This window comes from Scleropages formosus, chromosome 7 (assembly GCF_900964775.1).
Source record: "Scleropages formosus chromosome 7, fSclFor1.1, whole genome shotgun sequence".
Classification (NCBI taxonomy): Eukaryota; Metazoa; Chordata; class Actinopteri; order Osteoglossiformes; family Osteoglossidae; genus Scleropages; species Scleropages formosus.
Genome location: NC_041812.1, coordinates 17,573,215 through 17,589,613, shown reverse-complemented (window position 1 = coordinate 17,589,613; position 16,399 = coordinate 17,573,215). Strand labels below are relative to the sequence as shown.

The following is a 16,399-nucleotide window of genomic DNA, read 5'->3' as shown; positions in this document are numbered from 1 at the left end:
ATTGCAATATCCAGGAGCCAAATGATGAGAACATCTCCCTCCAACATCATGTACCCTGGAGTCTTACACTGTGTTTCCTCCATAGACTCCAGTCCTGGCTGTGCCTTAGGACAAGTGAACGTGAATGAAAATACAGCAGTAAAAGAAAATGTTGGTTTATCTCTGTCTGGCATTATTATTATTATTATTATTATTATTATTATTATTATTAATGCATTCAGATTTTGCGTGTCAGTTAATTTTATATTACGTGTCATTCGTCCAGGAACAGATTTTTTTTATTTATCGCCAGCATCAGAAATAATGGTGAACTGATCCCCTCGCAACAGAAGGGAGTTCGCCTTTGCGTTCTTTGCAAGAGAACAATTTTGTAACGGCAGCGGACCCCAGCGAGCGCTGAATGTCTCTCCGGCCTTGCCGCCGGTGTCCCCTACTTCACCCCACGCGCCCGTCCCTCCCTGCCTCCCTCCAGTGAGTCTGTGGTCGCGTGGTTATGACGTCAGCGGAAAAGCAGGGGCGCTCTTTGTTCGGCTCGGCTGCTCCGCGGCGAGAGTAGCACCATGGCATGCCGTTCCTGCACGCCTCCCATTAAAGAAACGCTCGCAGCTCTAGTCGTGTCGGGACACGCTGCTCCGAGAGACGCTTGACTGCGGCACTTGTGGCCGTTTGCAGCTGAGCCACGAAGTAGAAGCGCGAGGTTTTTCCTCAGAACAGACTGAGAGGCGCGTTCGCATCGCCGCGGCGCGGCACTCCACTCCATCGCCGGTCGTCGCGCCAGCACGCATCGCAGCCTGCCTGCGAGGCACCTCCGAGCCCCGGTCCCGAGTCCGTCTGTGACCCGGCGTCATGGCTCATTGCAAAGAGTTTAAAAAGGAGCCGAACGCAGCAGCGTCGGGTTCCGTGGTGTCGGACCCGCAGCACTCCCGCAAGCTGCTGCGAGCCCTGCGCTCCTTCTGGCAGGAGCAGTGCTTCCAGGACGCCGTGCTGGTGCTGGACGGAGAGGAGATCCCGGTCCAGAAGAACGTGGTGGCCGCGGCGAGCCCGTACATCAGGTGAGCCTCCCCCCCACGAGTGACGCGGTGTCTCGCGCGCGGCGCACGTGAAGGGCTCAGGACTGGACGGACGCGTCCTGCGCGATCGCGGCTCACCCCCCCCCCCGCTTGCTTGGAACCCAAAAGTCTTGGCCATTTCACTAACAAAGGATTCTGTTTGTCTGTTTTTTGTTTTTTTTTTTTAAACTGTTCGCTTCAGTCAGAGCGACGTGAAAGGAAAAGGGTGTGCAGTAACCGTGTGTGTGTGTGTGTCAGACGTTGGACAAGTGTGTGCAGGCCTGTGTGTGACAGCACAGCCTCTTTCGGGGAAGGGTGTGGGCGCAGCTGCAGGTCCCTCCCTGCCCTGGCCTGTGTCTGGGTCTGTTCCGGCCTCGCAGGATTGGGAAAGGCCCGCTGCTTGGCCTCTCCCCAGTATGCGAGGCATGCGGTGGCCCCCGGGCAGGGGCAGCGCAGCAGCCAGTGGCGTGGCGTGGGATGTGTCACAGAAGTGGCACCCAGCCCCTCGCACCGTGTTACGTGTACGCGGGGGGGAGGAGGACGAGGACGAGGAGGAGGAGGAGACGGGGTGCGGAGCCTCCCGGCGGAGAAGAGCACGGCTTTCCGATACCTCTGTACATTGCTCTTATTACCCAGCAGTCGTTACATCATCGCTACGTTACGCTGACATTTGTTCACACGGCAGATGCCTTTCTCCGAAGTGACATAGACTCACTGACTAGTATTTAGCTCGCACCTCTTTCCGAGGCAACGTGCACTATAGTAAACCGCCTGAAATCGCTCGGTGTCTACATTTATTTATTTAATGGTCACTTTTCTCCAAAGCAGCTGGGTGATGAGTACTTTTTCTCAGGACTAAGACATCAGCATGTGAGATTTGAAACTGCAAACTTCGGGTCCCGAGGCAGCAGCTCGAACCGCTTCGCTACCGGCTGTTGCGCAGTCGGTACGGCAGGACGGCGTAACACGCACTTGCTCCCACGCGCGCGGACACGCACTCTGCAGGTACCTCGGAGTCACCGGTCCGCCCAAAACCCATGGCCTTGGACCATGGGAGGAAACCAGAGCGCCCAGACGAAACCTACACTAACATAAAGGGAACATGCAAACCCCACACAGACTGAGCTGGATTCGAACCTACATCTGAATGCACAGCCCCGGTTCTGTGAGGCACCAGTGCTACTCACTGTGTCTCTGTATGTGATTAATATTCACCTAAAAATCCCCCAGCTGTACAAATGACTGTCTGTCTGTAAATACCTTAATATACAGACTACACCTTGTAAGCTGCTGTGGAGAAGGCGATCGGCTAGACTGAATGAATTAGTAATGTTAATCAGCTTTACATTTATCTGTTTGGCCGTAGTTTTTCCCTAAAGCAGCACACGGCTCCGTTCTGGAATGCTGAAGGGGATTTTACAATGAGGGGCCCATTTGTACAGTAGGATATTCTTACTGTAAGTACATCAGTGAAGGACGCTGTAGCGTTAGTGGGAGTCGGACCAGGAGCAATCAGATTGCAAGCTGACAGCCTGAACCAAGATAGTACAAGATACCGCAATAGTACAGAACGAAAGATATTGAACCTCATTGGATATACACTCTTCCCTCATATATGAGGGACCCATAGAATGTAAAACCACCTCCAGTGATTTATTATAATATATACCCTTAATATACAAAAGGCTTATTATTCAGTACAGTGGTATTTTTTGCCTGTTAACATGATGATTTAAGTCCACAGCAGGTATTTTATTCACTGCCTATTTACCGTGTTTCACTCTACAAAGCACAGACTAGCTTTATGCTCAGCCTTATGCTTCTTCTATAACAAAATTAACTATTGTATATTTTTCCTACTTATGGTAAACTTAACTCAGAGGTACAGTAGTAGATTTAATACAGACTTTTAGAAATAAGCTCTACAAATGTGTAATTATTCAGTTTAGTTGCGTAAACATCTGCAATAACATTAACACCCTCACACTGTAATGCATCTAGTATTTCTCTTGCATTTACATTTATTTAGCAGACACTTTTCAACAAAGCAACTTCCAATGAACTCTATGTAGTGCTACTAGCCCACACACCGTATTCACCGCGGTGACTTACACTGTTAGATACACTACTTACACTCGGTCACTCATCCATACATCACTGTAAGAATATCCTAGTGTACTTTTTTTTAAAACTTTTATATTTAATTGTTGTGGTTAATCTGTTTGAGCAATCTCTGGCACAAGAATTTCCTTCAGGATGAATAAAGTTCTATCTAATCTAATCTAATCTAACACACACTATGGGTGAACCTGAACAGCAGGTCTTTGGACTGTGGGAGGAAACCAGAACACCTGGTTGATACCCACGCAGACACAAGGAGAACATACAAACTCCACACAGATTGAGAAGGGATCAAACCCACATCCTCTTCCACCACCCAGGTGCTGTGAGACAGCAGTGCTGCTCGCTGTGCCACCGTGCCGCCCTTGGTTTAGTTTGGTTTGTGAGTCAGAGCCTGAAAGTGACACTAATGGTCCAAAAAAATTCACTTTGCTGCACAATTCATGGTACCGGGTAATAGAGAATAAGTAATAGAATTCAATAATTTGTGTTAAATATTGTAAAATATGTTGGGTGGCAAGGTGTTATCACTGCCATGCACAAAAGATCAGTTTTGTACTGGTGAATTTTTTTTTCTTTCAGTTGACCTGTTTTTTGCCCAGGAACCTATTGTTTTTATTCCCCTAAGAAATAACAGTAATTTGGCCCCCTAACAATGGGAATTCACCTAACAAGATGAGTTCATGTAAAGAATGTTTGCTGTTAGGTGAGAGAGGTGTGTGTGTGTAAGGCAACTTGAAGTTGGGTACTGCAAAGCTCAGATTTTTTAACATCTTTTAACAAAAGATGAAAATGTTCTTCTGTCACCTTGCTGATGGGTTCAGAGCCTGAACATGCCCTCCGCTGGGGTGGACCAACAGTAGTTCCTTGAGTTTTCTAATAGACTTTTTTTTGACCCACCTCTGTATATTGTTCTTATTAATAACAATCATAAACTTATGCCTTTTTTTGGTTACAATGTCAGGTTTGTACTAAGCAAAAGTTCCCACGGCGTCACAAGATAACCATCGCGTGATGACAGTCCAGTGTGAAATATTATTCTGCAGTAGCACACAGAAAGGGGTGCGGGGGCACGTGGGCACAGCGGGTTTGACCGGGTCCTGCTCTCTGGTGGGTCTTGCGTTCGAGTCCTGCTTGGGGTGCCTTGTGATGGACTGGCATCCCATCCTGGGTGTGTCCCCTCCCCCTCCAGCCCTGTGCCCAGTGTTGCTGGATTAGGCTCCGGCTCGCCGTGACCCCACTTGGGGCAAGTGTGTGTGTGTGTGTGTGTGTGTGTGTGTGTGAGAGAGTAGCCCACAGTCAGCCTCGTACTGGACTCAGTAACTGGGATTGTTATGATATGAGAAAATTATAAACAAAGCCAGAGTAAGGGATTATAAGCAATGTGAAGCAATTACTGAGAACTGAAGTGAAGAACGCAGTGTGGTACTGTGACAAAGATCACAAGTAAGGGGGGGGAGAGGGGGGAAAGACACTTTGACAGTTCCAAGATATTCCATTTCCCGCTCACACTTAACCCAGAACATCCTCTTGACATCAGTGTGTGTGTCTTACGGCGCGTGCTTCACCGCTGACCGTCCTCCGTTACGGTCGGCGTTCTCTGCCTACCGCTGTGATAAGAACAGTCACTTGATTACTGGTAGGGCTGCGATCTAGCAGGAAGTGAGAATGTGAGCCGGACGGGTTCCACCAACATGATTAGTTTAATTGTCTGTACAACCTGAAAACGGTTTAAATCCCCCCCCCCCCCGCTTCGGAAGCGGGCAGCTCTGGTATAATGCAGTAAACCACCTCTTTTAAAAGGTGATGATGTTAAGGTGATGGTGACGTAGTTTGTTGCTGTGTGTGTGTATGTCCGTAGGACGAAGCTAAACTACAACCCCCCCAAGGAGGATGGCTCGGTGTATGCCATCGAGCTGCAAGGCATCTCTGTACCCACCATGAAGCAGATCCTAGACTACATCTTCAGTGGAGAGGTTGTGCCTGCGTGTCCATCTGTGACTGTATGTCTGTGTGTTTCGGACCACATCGTTACGTAGAAGTGGACCCCAAGATGCACGATGAGACCTTTTGTCTGGCGTCTGAAATGTTTCCTCACTGAAGTTTTCTCAGCATTCAGGATGTGGCTGCTGCACCCTTTAGGACAGTGTGAGAGAGGAAGCTGTATAGGTGCAGCTCTCTTTCAGTTGCATCTCTCATGTCTGCGGTGGTAAATCAGGTGACCTTAGACTTCGTCAGATTACATCATCGTTGTTTCTGCGAGGAGAACTGCTGTAGAATATAATTTCCTGTAAATAGGGCAAGCAGAATCCAACTAGCAGAGGCGGCCGTCTTCTGGCCGTCTCGGAAGAGGAACTCGAACCGTGCGCGTTAAGCGCTGCGAACACAGTCACGCACAAATCGGTACGGAAAAGTTTCACTTGGCTGCAAGAAAACGTAGCTGCATGTCGAGCCAGTGGCATTTAAACTTTAAATTATTACTGTTTGCATAGCAGGCGTACGTTTTTAAACCGATGCAGCAGCCCTATATTTAAAGTGAGCTTTATGTCACGATTGTGCCGTTTCGTCTAAATTATGTGTTTAACGCACATGACAAGCATAATGAAATGAAATGTGTGTATGCAATCAGTGGAGGGCATGTAGACACACTTGCTAATTGCATGTTTGTTTGATTGATTGATTGATTGATTGATATAGGCATATATTTCTTCTGGTTCAGTAATGAGAGTTGCTGTTGCTATGCGAGAATGTACCGTGTGAGTTTTGGTTGTTCTGCATTTGCTTTCAGCTGAAATGTGATGACAGCCTGGTCAGGATGTGGTTTCCCCTATGTTTGCAGATCACCCTGAGCGAAGACACTATTCAGGACGTGGTTCAGGCCTCTGACCTCCTGCTCATGACCGATCTCAAGTCTTTGTGCAGCCAGTTTCTGGAGAGCTGCATCACAGCCGAGAACTGCGTGGGGATCCGCCTCTTCTCTTTGCACTACTGCTTGCACCACGTTCACCATGTGGCCACCGACTTCCTTCAAACACACTTCCGTGACGTGGCAACCACCGAGGAGTTCTTGGAGCTGCCACCGGACCGCCTCTGCGAGATCCTGGCCATGGAGAAGCTCAACGTGGGCAATGAGAGGCACGTGCTGGAGGCCGTGGTGCGCTGGCTTGCCCATGACCCAGAGGCACGGCGGGTGAGCCTGGGGGTCGTGCCCACCTGACCTGCCTTCTCCACTTGTCAGGCGAAGGGGTCGCCCCCCTCTTGTATTCTGATTGACCGCTTTGTGGTGTGCAGGAGTAAAACGCAGTCAGCAATATACCCAGCACTGCTCCCTCAGGGTCGGAGTCCTGCTGGTTTTTGAGCACACTTTCGTGACCACATGACCGGTATCTTAGACATCCCATGTAAGATGTATTTAAACTTCTTAATCTGAGTTAAAACTATATATTCTGTAGCCTTTTCATCTGTACTCGAGCAAAATTTGTGTGTCGTCATGAATGTTTCTTGTTGATGTCTTTTTTTTTTTTTTTAATTTATTTAAGTATTTTGAGATCATACATGTTACTGTGCACTGAATGAGAGAGGCCAGACAGGTCCAGTGCACTTCCACCTGCAGTTCCTTTTATACTAACGCTGTGCCTGCCTGCCTCCCCTCTTGGTTCCCTCAGGTGCACATGAAGGAAGTGATGTCGTCGGTGTGGGTACAGGGGCTCGACAAAGGTTACCTGCAGGAGCAGATGCTGGGGGAGCCCATGATGAGGGAAGTGATCCGGGAGTGCTGCCACGACCAGCTGCTCAGGGTCCCCCAGCAAGGCGAAGCGCTGCTGGCCTCCTTCAAGCCCCGCGGATATTCTGAGTGCATTATCATCGTAGGGGGAGAGAACCGGGCGTGAGTGTCAGCTGTGTGTAAGGATCCCGGCAGGCCTGCGAGTTGTGCATGGTAGAAGCGTGCTACGAATGGACGGGCAGACTGAGGCAGAATACATGGCATGAGAGGGCAGGATAGAGGGATAGAAGATGGCACAAAAGGAGTGTATAAGCAGTTCAGTTTGGACCTGTTGATTCATTACTCAAGTGCCAGCTGATGAGCTAGTGGTTAAGACCAGGGTTCACATCACCTCCTGTTGTAATACCCTTGAGCCTTGAAGGTACTTACACTGAACTGCTCCAGGAAAAATTGCCCCGTTCTATAAATGGGTCAGTAATTGTAGGTAGCTTTATGTATGAGTTGCTTTGCAGAAAAGTGTTAGCTGGATGAATAAATGTGAAAAATTAATGTAAGATATAGATTTGGTTCATTTGCTCTCCTAGCATTAAATCCCAGCACCCGGTGGTAAATCCTTCGTCATCCTGTAAGTCCCACCCTTTCCCCGAACGGTTTTCGGACAAGACGAGGATGAGTGAAACTGTCCGCGTTTGGCCTGTAGTTCACAAATTGAAAGTGCAGAGTAGCAACTGTGCTGCGTGAGCTGGGGCCGAGCCGCCTTAGTCACAGCGCAGTCTCCGTTTCTCTTTCCTTAAGCAGCACCCGCAAACCTTGTGCGACGACGCGCTGCATGTGCCCGCTGTACGACCCCAGCCGGCAGCTGTGGATCGAGCTGTCGCCCATGAGCGTGGGCCGCACCGGGCACGGCGTAGTGGCTGCAGGTCAGTCCCGGCCCAACCCGGAGGCTCGCTTGCGTCGCTCCACAACCACCCCACCCGTCAGCCCTCACACCGTCTTATAAAACTACGCCTTTGACCAGTTGTTTGTCCATTTTTTTGTCCAATCAGAGGGCTACCTGTTTGTGGTGGGCGGAATGGATGAGAACAAGACTGTCCTGAGCAGTGGGGAAAGATACGACCCTGACACAAACACCTGGAGCGCCATCCCCCCGATGAGGCAGGTAACTAACCTCGCCGAACTGCAGACCTTCGAAGCAGAAGTACTACCGTACACGCTCAGCTTGCTTCAAGCACAGTGCTTTCCAGAAGTACTTGGTTTGTAATTTTGAAGGTACAAACTGATGTACGTAGTTTTTTTAATTGTGTTCGAGCCCTGTTGCAGAAACCGATAACTGAAGTTAGATGGCTTGTATTTTATTTGTAGGAGCACGTTTCTCACTTTATTTTCCCTTTGTGCTCCTTCCTGGAACCATCCACAAAACAGCAGGAAGAATAGCGGTTGCATCCTTTTCCAAGCAATCGTAGGGCGTGGGTTCAAAACCCTCCTCCTGCTCTAGTGCCCTTGAGAAAGGTGCTTATCCTGAATTGGCACAGTGCAGAATATCCACATTTACATGTCTTCACTTTTCTCCAAAGCGACATATAAATCAGAAAAAAGTACAATGAGTGATATTACATCAACAAATATATTAAAGTGTAAATGGGTAAATATTTACTAGTAGCTTTTACCACAGTATACCTGGCATTATGATGTACTAAATTATTAAAATGTAAAGGTAAAACGTAACCCTTTCGTCACCCTTTCATCTGGTGAAAATGTGGCACTCCAGTGGAAACAGGTGCAGATTTGGAGTGTTTTGTGTTTAAGAGAAGGCTACCGCCTTCCTTCACCGTCCAGTTGTGCTGCATGTTTTGGTGACTTGAAAAATGTTTTTCTCCACATGTCACTCATTGAATTCTAGAGCTCTTTTAATGATTTTCTGGATCCACTTACCATTTCGACTGCACTCGTCTGTATTAATGTAATAACATTCCTCGTGTTATTAACAGTAAAGTCACTTTCCTCCCATTTTTTTCCCTCCTGTTTTAACTCCCCCCCCTAAAATTTGTCAGTAGCAAACAGTCAATATTTATTTTGTTTAGGGACTTTCTCCCTGACTTGCTGTGAAAGCACATGGGACACGGTTTGGTGTGAAATTTGCTACCCGACCAAGAGTATTTGCAGAATATTTTCCCCCTGAAACCCTAAGAAACTGTAATTTCACATACAAAGACACCGCTGAAACTGCATGGCTCATTGTGGCAATGTCATATACAGCCTTTGCTTTGAATTCTTTTGGGATCATAACTTCGGTTTCTCTTTAAAATTCTGCGTATCTTTTCATTTTGTATGCTGCTTTGGATTTTTGAATTATGTTGTGTATACGTACAAGTTGCTCATTCCAGTGTCACGAGAACAGTAAAATGTCAAAACATTGTAAATGTCTGAGTCACGCAGCAGGTGTTCATTTTTCAAAGGTATTTACAGTATCACAGGACTTTTTTTGTACCGAAGCTGAATGAGGTGGCACACAAACAGCCTAAGACATAATGCCTACCCTTAGCATTAGCATGCAGTGTAAACTGTAGTGTAATCGGTAAGAACGGTGCTTTCAGTATTTTTAATATGGTACTATATACAGTAAGTGTTACGCATCAGTCTGTCTGCATTATATTTACATTTATTTATTTAGCAGACGCTTTTCTCCAAAGTGACATCCAGTGAACTCTATGTAGTGTTGTCAGCCCACACACCCTATTCACCAAGGTGACATACACTGCTAGATACACTACTTACACTGCCTGGGTCACTCATCCGTACATCAGTGGAACACACTTTTTCATTGTCACTCACACACTATGACACAACATACCTTTTCTCTCCTGACCTATTAAGTGTGAGCGAAATTGGATCAGTGCTAACCTTCATTTATGTTTAACTTAGTCTTTATTGGTGTTACCTTGAGGAAAGTGCTACTGTTTGCGCGCGCGCGCGTGTGTGTGTGTGTGTGTGTGTGTGTGTGTGTGTGTGTGTGTGTGTGTGTGTGTGTGTGTGTGTGCGCGAGAGCTGTGTAGCAGTAGTTCTTGTGACCACCAGTAGAGGGCGGTATTTTGTATTGTGCTCCCTCTCCTGTGCTCACATTAGGCTCGGCAGAACTTTGGCATTGCAGAGATTGATGGCTTGATCTACGTGTTAGGCGGGGAGGATGGAGAGACCGAGCTCCTCACCATGGAAGTATACGACCCACACATCAAAGCCTGGAGCACACAGGCCAGCATGACCATGCTGCGCAAGGTAAGGGATAAAAACACACACATTCACGTTCAAACACAGATGTAGACACAACCCTGAATAATGATACTACTTGTCCTCTCCACAGATTGGCTGCTATGCAACCATGAACAAGAAGATTTATGCCATGGGTGGTGGCTCCTATGGGAAGTTGTACGATTCAGTGGAGTGCTATGACCCTAAGACCCAGCAATGGACTGCTCTCTGCCCCCTGAATGAACGGAGGTATATGCGAAATCTGTTGCCGCAAACAACCTAGTTGCCTCATAACACATACTGTACACTTTTACAAAAGTAAACCGGTTATCCTATTATTGGATATCTAGACAGAATTTTAAGTGGTTCCCTTTTTTTCATTGCTTTTATTATAGAGTGGGCAGGCATTTAAAATGTGGCTAATGGATTTCTGTGAGATTTTAAAAGGGTGCGATACTCCTAAGGTTTGGAGCAGTCGCATGTGGTGTGGGACAGGAGCTCTATGTGTTCGGAGGAGTAAGGAGTCGGGAATCTGACAACCCAGAGTCCAGCCAAATGACCACCTGCAAATCCGAGTTCTACCATGAGGAGCTGAAAAGGTACATCTAACCACTGTGGCAGTGAACCACCCCTCTTCCACAGAGTCAAATCGCAACGGGCACATCCCTTCACATCTTGGAAATGGACACCTGGGTTTGGGCAGGATGGTGTGCACATCATTATACTTATAGGGAGGCAGTGTTTATATCCTAACTGTTCCTTTCTTCCTCGGATGGTATCGTGGGTGTGTCCGTTTCATAATCTCCCATATCTTTATGGTTCTGTGTACCTGTGTTTTAAACAAGTGCTCAAGGCTTTACTACAGCCTATCACTTTTAACACCCTATGTCTTCCCATCATGCTCCAGATGGATGTTTCTAGATGATCAGAACCTCTGTGCTCCAACAAGCTCCTCCTTTGTGTATGGAGCCGTTCCTATCGGTGCAAGCATTTACGTGGTGGGAGATTTGGACACTGGTGAGTGACTGAACAGTGTAGTTTGTTTGTGTGAAAGAAATAATGATGTGCTGAAAAAACAAGCTTTGCTAACTGCAACGACTTGCTGTTGTGACAAAGTTCTTACAGTAAGTAGCCCAGAGTGTGAAGAGGGAAATGGAAACAGCCACAAATCACAAGAGCTTCTCAGAAGTACAAAACAGAAACAAAAAGCACAAGTTAAAATTGTGACAAAAAGCAACGTCTCGATACAAATAATAAAAGTTGAACAAATGGAAAGTGCAATTCGAGCAGCAGTAAGAAACTGAAATAGTCTTTCCACAACCTAAGTTGAGACATTTTCCAAAGGAGGAGCCAAAGCTTAATGTGGCAAATCTGTCAGACGGGTTGGTTCAAATCACATTGAACTGAATGCCTTAGCTGTTATCTCACTGTCATGTTTAAAATAGTAGAATACAGTTTAATTCACTTGTGTGTAATTCCTTTGGTGAAACATAGATTAGAACTTAAAGCACTGATTAAATTATACAGTTGACCAGAGTCTTAAGTTTAATGCAATTTGAATTGTGATTTATTTTGCAAAGCATTGTTCAATCAAGACAACGTAATTAATAGCTCAGGTGGACCAGGACTAAGAAATACTGGTTTAGCAGTGTGTTTTTACGAGGTGGTAGGGTATATGTGCGTACAGTATTTTTTTGATAGTTTTTGATAGGCTTTGTCTCATATTCTTTCTATTTATTCCTCTTTGTTTAGTTTTGGTACTTTCAGGGCAAAGGTACTCCTGTTTTCTGTCAGATCTTTTTATAACGATTATCTGAGCTTAAGTGCACACTTCTGATTTATTTTACAATACATAAACGGATTGCAATTATTTTTTGTTGTCTTTTGTAATGCCAAGGCAGTATGGTGACTGCGTGATTGTGTATAGGTTCGATCCCCTCTCCTTCAGATGCTGTGGTTTTCTCCTGCAGTCCAAAGACATGTGTTTCAGGTCAATTGATTACTACAGATCGCCCCCCTGTGTGTGTGCATGTGGTTAATAATGATTATTTCAGTAATGACTTGAAATGCATATAAAAACAACACTGGTTTACTGTGCAAATCAGTGGTTGAAGTCACCATTAAATTTTGAATCGATTTATTAAATTTCTAAATTTCTGACCTTTTTGACACTTAGAAAATTTTTTCCAGATCTTCATAATTGTTTCTTTCTCACAGGAAGCAGTAGCTAATGGCTTTAGTTTATCATTTAGCGCTTTAGGTTTTTTTGGCGGGGGGTGCCATTTCTAACTCTAATCGCCGTGGAGGAACTTGCAGCTGGATTTACTGACTGTGGCTTATTGTCCTCACCCACTCCTATAGGCACGAGCTACGACTACGTTCGGGAGTTCCGCCGCAGCTCGGGAACCTGGCACCGCACACGGCCCATGCTGCCCTCTGACCTGTGCAGGACCGCCTGTGCTGCACTGCGCATCGCCAACTGCAAGCTGTTCCGCCTGCAGCTGCAGCAGGGCATGTTCCGCATCCGCGTTCCCTCCACATAGGGAGCCCCTCAAGCATCCTCGAAGCCAATACCCCGATACGTTGCGGTCTCTCCTCTGTGACCGCAAGAGCAGGTTGTTCTGTTATGCAAGGAGGTGTGAGGTACATTTTGGACCTAAAGATGGGACCTTTCAGCTGATTTTAAATAGGTTTTACTATGCTATATAGTGGTTTTACTATAGTTGGGCCTCGGGAGGATCTATCAGCAAGTGCTCTTTTCTGCTTATCTACATGTGGAATATACTCATTATCCAGGATTGGACATAGAATATAATGGAACAAAACAATGAAGGGTTCTTATTAATGCCTGATTTTCATTTGAGACACTAACTCATTTTTAACACTTTTTTTAACTTGTTTATTTACATTCTCAGTGGCACAATGATTTTGGTAGTTGCTTTATAAGGATTATTTGCAATTTTTGGAGAAATATCAAAGTATTAAAGATGCATATTTTTTATTTAACTGTAAAACTTGAAGCCCAACTGTGGCTTTTTCTTTAACAATGTTTGGAAATCATTGTAATTATTGTTGGGATCATAAGGTCATGGGATGTAATTTTGACCGCACATTTTTATTGCTTAGTCGGAGCTCTTTTGAATGTAGTATGTTCAGTGTGTCAAAGTTGCTGCAGTCGTTTCACACGTCAGTTGTACTGCACACAGCCCACACACCATGTAGGTCACAGCATAATAATAATAATAGACTACAGTAACGAAAGAATGTGCCATATAGCAGGGTTTCCCACGTAGCGGGGGGTCCGGCGCTCGGTTGCAGCAGGCTCACTGCTTGGTCTTGACAATCCATGCCAAATAAGTTCTATGTCATCAGAATATATGGGCTGGTATAAAATTAGTTAGTAATATCTGTAGGAAATGCAGTACTCCTAAGGGCAAACATGCACTAAGCCATAACATACAGTCTCTACATTGCGTGGCAGTTTAACATTGGTTTAGTATATCGTTAAATGAGATCTCATTTTGGAAATGTCAGCCCTAAGTTTTGTGTAATGGAGCACATATTGAAGATAGCTTCAATAATTTGACATGTGGACTGTAGACATTGCCATACAAAGCACATGGTGTACATAGTCACCCACCAGGTATGTCTCCTAGACAGCTATAAATATACATCCATGGTTCCTTGTCACGAGATTGTAGCACATGAGAGGGCCGTGGGCTTTGCTATGAAAACAGCATATATGGCATTTTAGAGAATGCAGTGAGAAATGGGCTTCTACTAGAGAAATGTCTACTTGTCAATCCACACAAAAACTGATTAAACATGAATTAATCCTAAATCTGTAAGCGAGTTTTTTTCTGTTAACTGACAAGAGCACTTAAACATAAAGACAAACACTACCCTGAGAAACAGCAAATATACCATATAAGACAAGGGCAAAAGACTACATGATTTCAAAGGTGATCATATACTACTTTTTAAGAGGTACACAATCCAAAGAGGGGTCCAGATGCTCCAGAATTCATCTGAATTATCATATATACATTAGTTTTTCTAGCAAGAATAAGCTAACCTCTTTAGTCATCCCAATACAAACAATTAGAGGGAACTTTGGGGGTAAACCTGAAAAATAATTATTCACTTAAATAGAGCCTGAAAAGAGCAAGCTGTTACATGCTGTAAAAAGACATTGCAAACAGTAAATTTTAAGTTTTAATATCATGCATTGTTCTAAAAATGAACCCAATTTCTTTTTGCATGACACTGCCCTTTTTAAACCTGACCTGCTTCTACAAAAGTCATTTGAATATTCACAAACTGAAAACTCACAAAAACTGTTTTGTAAACATGAGTTTTTTTAAACTGGATAGAAATAATTATGGATCTGTGATCTTTAAACATCTTTTAGTTCAGACTTTGATAAGGTTATTTACTATTTTCATATGTTCTGGATTCCATTATGTCTTATTCCCTACATGTAAATAGTATGTTAAATGGCCTGAAATTTCCACCAATAGCAAATATAGCTTTATGGACCAATACTTCCATGGGCGTATGTTGTTTTTTTTTTTTTTGAGGGGGAGGGGTTTACACTAAACTCCAGGCATCAACTCTGCTTACTGAAGCTTTATTTGAGAAAACAATTCTCACCTGATTCCACTGAACAAACTGGTGACTGTATGTATGGCAGAGATGGGATTAAAGATAAAGGATTATTATGGATTAGCAAAACAAGAGTTAATACACTCAAAGCAAAAGACTGCGCTCTAGTAGGTTACTTATTCAGAGGACGTGTGACTGATTACTGACAGATGGTTGAAATTCTGCTGGAAGTGAACTACCTCTTATGTGCCAGACCCAGTGGTAGTACTTGGGATATGATTTACTTACCTTCTTACATCACCTGCATGAGACACACGGCTTTGTTTGGTTTGTAAGAATATAGTTAAGAAGTGTGATTGAATTGAGATCTGAATCCTCATTTGAGGGTGTGAATAACTTAAGACCTTCGGAACAAAGATGTCTTTATAGCTAATTTATTCAGTGTTCTGATTTAATCGGTAGATGTTAAAGTTACCATTCCACCACCCACCTGCCTTCACTTGTGTTAGAGAATGAAAGTATATTATTGACATACAGTGCTGCTTGAAAGTATGTGAACCCTATCGGGATGGTCATTATTCTTGTATAAAATATTAAAATAAACAAAAAAAAATTAATAAATGATTAGGATATACACATCTGATTCTACTTACCTACATGCTTTAACCAATGCAACTTGGGGTTCACTTATTTTTGCACTGGCACTACTTTTTTTATATTACACGAGTTCCTCGAAATCAACATATAGAACTGGTCATTTTACACCTATTATGTCAGATGAGAGTCTGCTTCTGATAAATAATGATTTTGTGGCAAAACTAAGCGACAAGGAATTCACATACTTTCGAGCAGCACTGCACGTACAAATATGGACATACAGATGTGTGAAAAGTTTACGAAGCCAAAGGATTGAATCGCGATGTTTTCAGATATGACATATTTCAGCCCATGTTGATCATTTATATGCCTGTCGTTGTGAACTGAGTGGCAAAGAAAATGTAGTACAGCATATTAACATTTTTCAATTTCAAAGCAAATGCAGGAAGGGTGTGTTCACAAGACAAATGATAGTGCTTAATTGACCCCTTGACTGTGACACCCGGGGCAATGACTGTGGCATCTTGCATGTCTCCACTGAAAACAAACAGAAACATACCAGCATGTTCAGGTAGTTTTCAAAACATGAGTCTAAATGGAGACAAAGCTTTCTTTCATTTTTCTGCTGAACTGCGTTACTATTGACCAGGGATATGGATTATAGTTCTCCTCTACGTTGTAAAGCTTGATAACTGACCACTGTGTGGGAGGCGGAGGAAAAAACTCATTTTTTTCAAGTCATAACAGAATTTTTAAGACAAATGCGAAAGTACATCGACGTTGTTGTTGAGGGGTAAGCAAGAAGAGGAAAAACGGCTGGCTGCAAAGCCGCCGCAGGGTTCACAAAGCAAAGAAAATGGGAGAAAAGGCATGAGCACCTGAAGATTATGATCATATCAAGTACCGTAAGCAGTGATGTCATACAGTTTCTTATTTTGCCTTTAATCTCCCTGTCCTCTTCACAGTCCCTCTGTTTCTCTGAACTATAATTTAAGCAAAAAGACCAACCAATTCTGCACACCTGTTGGTGAATAAGGATCCTTTTGTAGAGGGAAGA

General features: G+C 44.5%; 1 protein-coding gene across 2 annotated transcripts; it reads left to right on the top strand.

Annotated features, from left to right (window-relative positions):
* Nucleotides 1-292: 292 nt before the first annotated feature.
* On the top strand, nucleotides 293-14,425 carry gan (gigaxonin). 2 transcript variants are annotated; one of them, XM_029253289.1, is made up of 11 exons: nucleotides 293-1,052; nucleotides 5,032-5,146; nucleotides 6,010-6,360; nucleotides 6,836-7,056; nucleotides 7,693-7,814; nucleotides 7,941-8,053; nucleotides 10,018-10,167; nucleotides 10,253-10,389; nucleotides 10,605-10,739; nucleotides 11,048-11,157; nucleotides 12,502-14,425. In XM_029253289.1, the coding sequence occupies exons 1-11, from the start codon at nucleotides 847-849 to the stop codon at nucleotides 12,681-12,683; spliced, it is 1,842 nt and encodes a 613-aa protein (XP_029109122.1). In that variant the 5' UTR covers nucleotides 293-846; the 3' UTR covers nucleotides 12,684-14,425. The 2 variants fall into 2 exon arrangements, with proteins under 2 accessions (XP_029109122.1, XP_029109121.1); XM_029253288.1 differs by having other exon boundaries at nucleotides 7,690-7,814.
* The last annotated feature ends 1,974 nt before the right edge of the window (nucleotides 14,426-16,399 follow it).

Coding starts and splice junctions, on each gene's coding strand:
- gan (XM_029253288.1), top strand. CDS start 847: ATGGCTCATTGCAAAGAGTTTAAAAAGGAGCCGAACGCAGCAGCGTCG. Junction 1,053..5,031: donor GCGGCGAGCCCGTACATCAG/GTGAGCCTCCCC, acceptor GTATGTCCGTAG/GACGAAGCTAAACTACAACC. Junction 5,147..6,009: donor ACTACATCTTCAGTGGAGAG/GTTGTGCCTGCG, acceptor CTATGTTTGCAG/ATCACCCTGAGCGAAGACAC.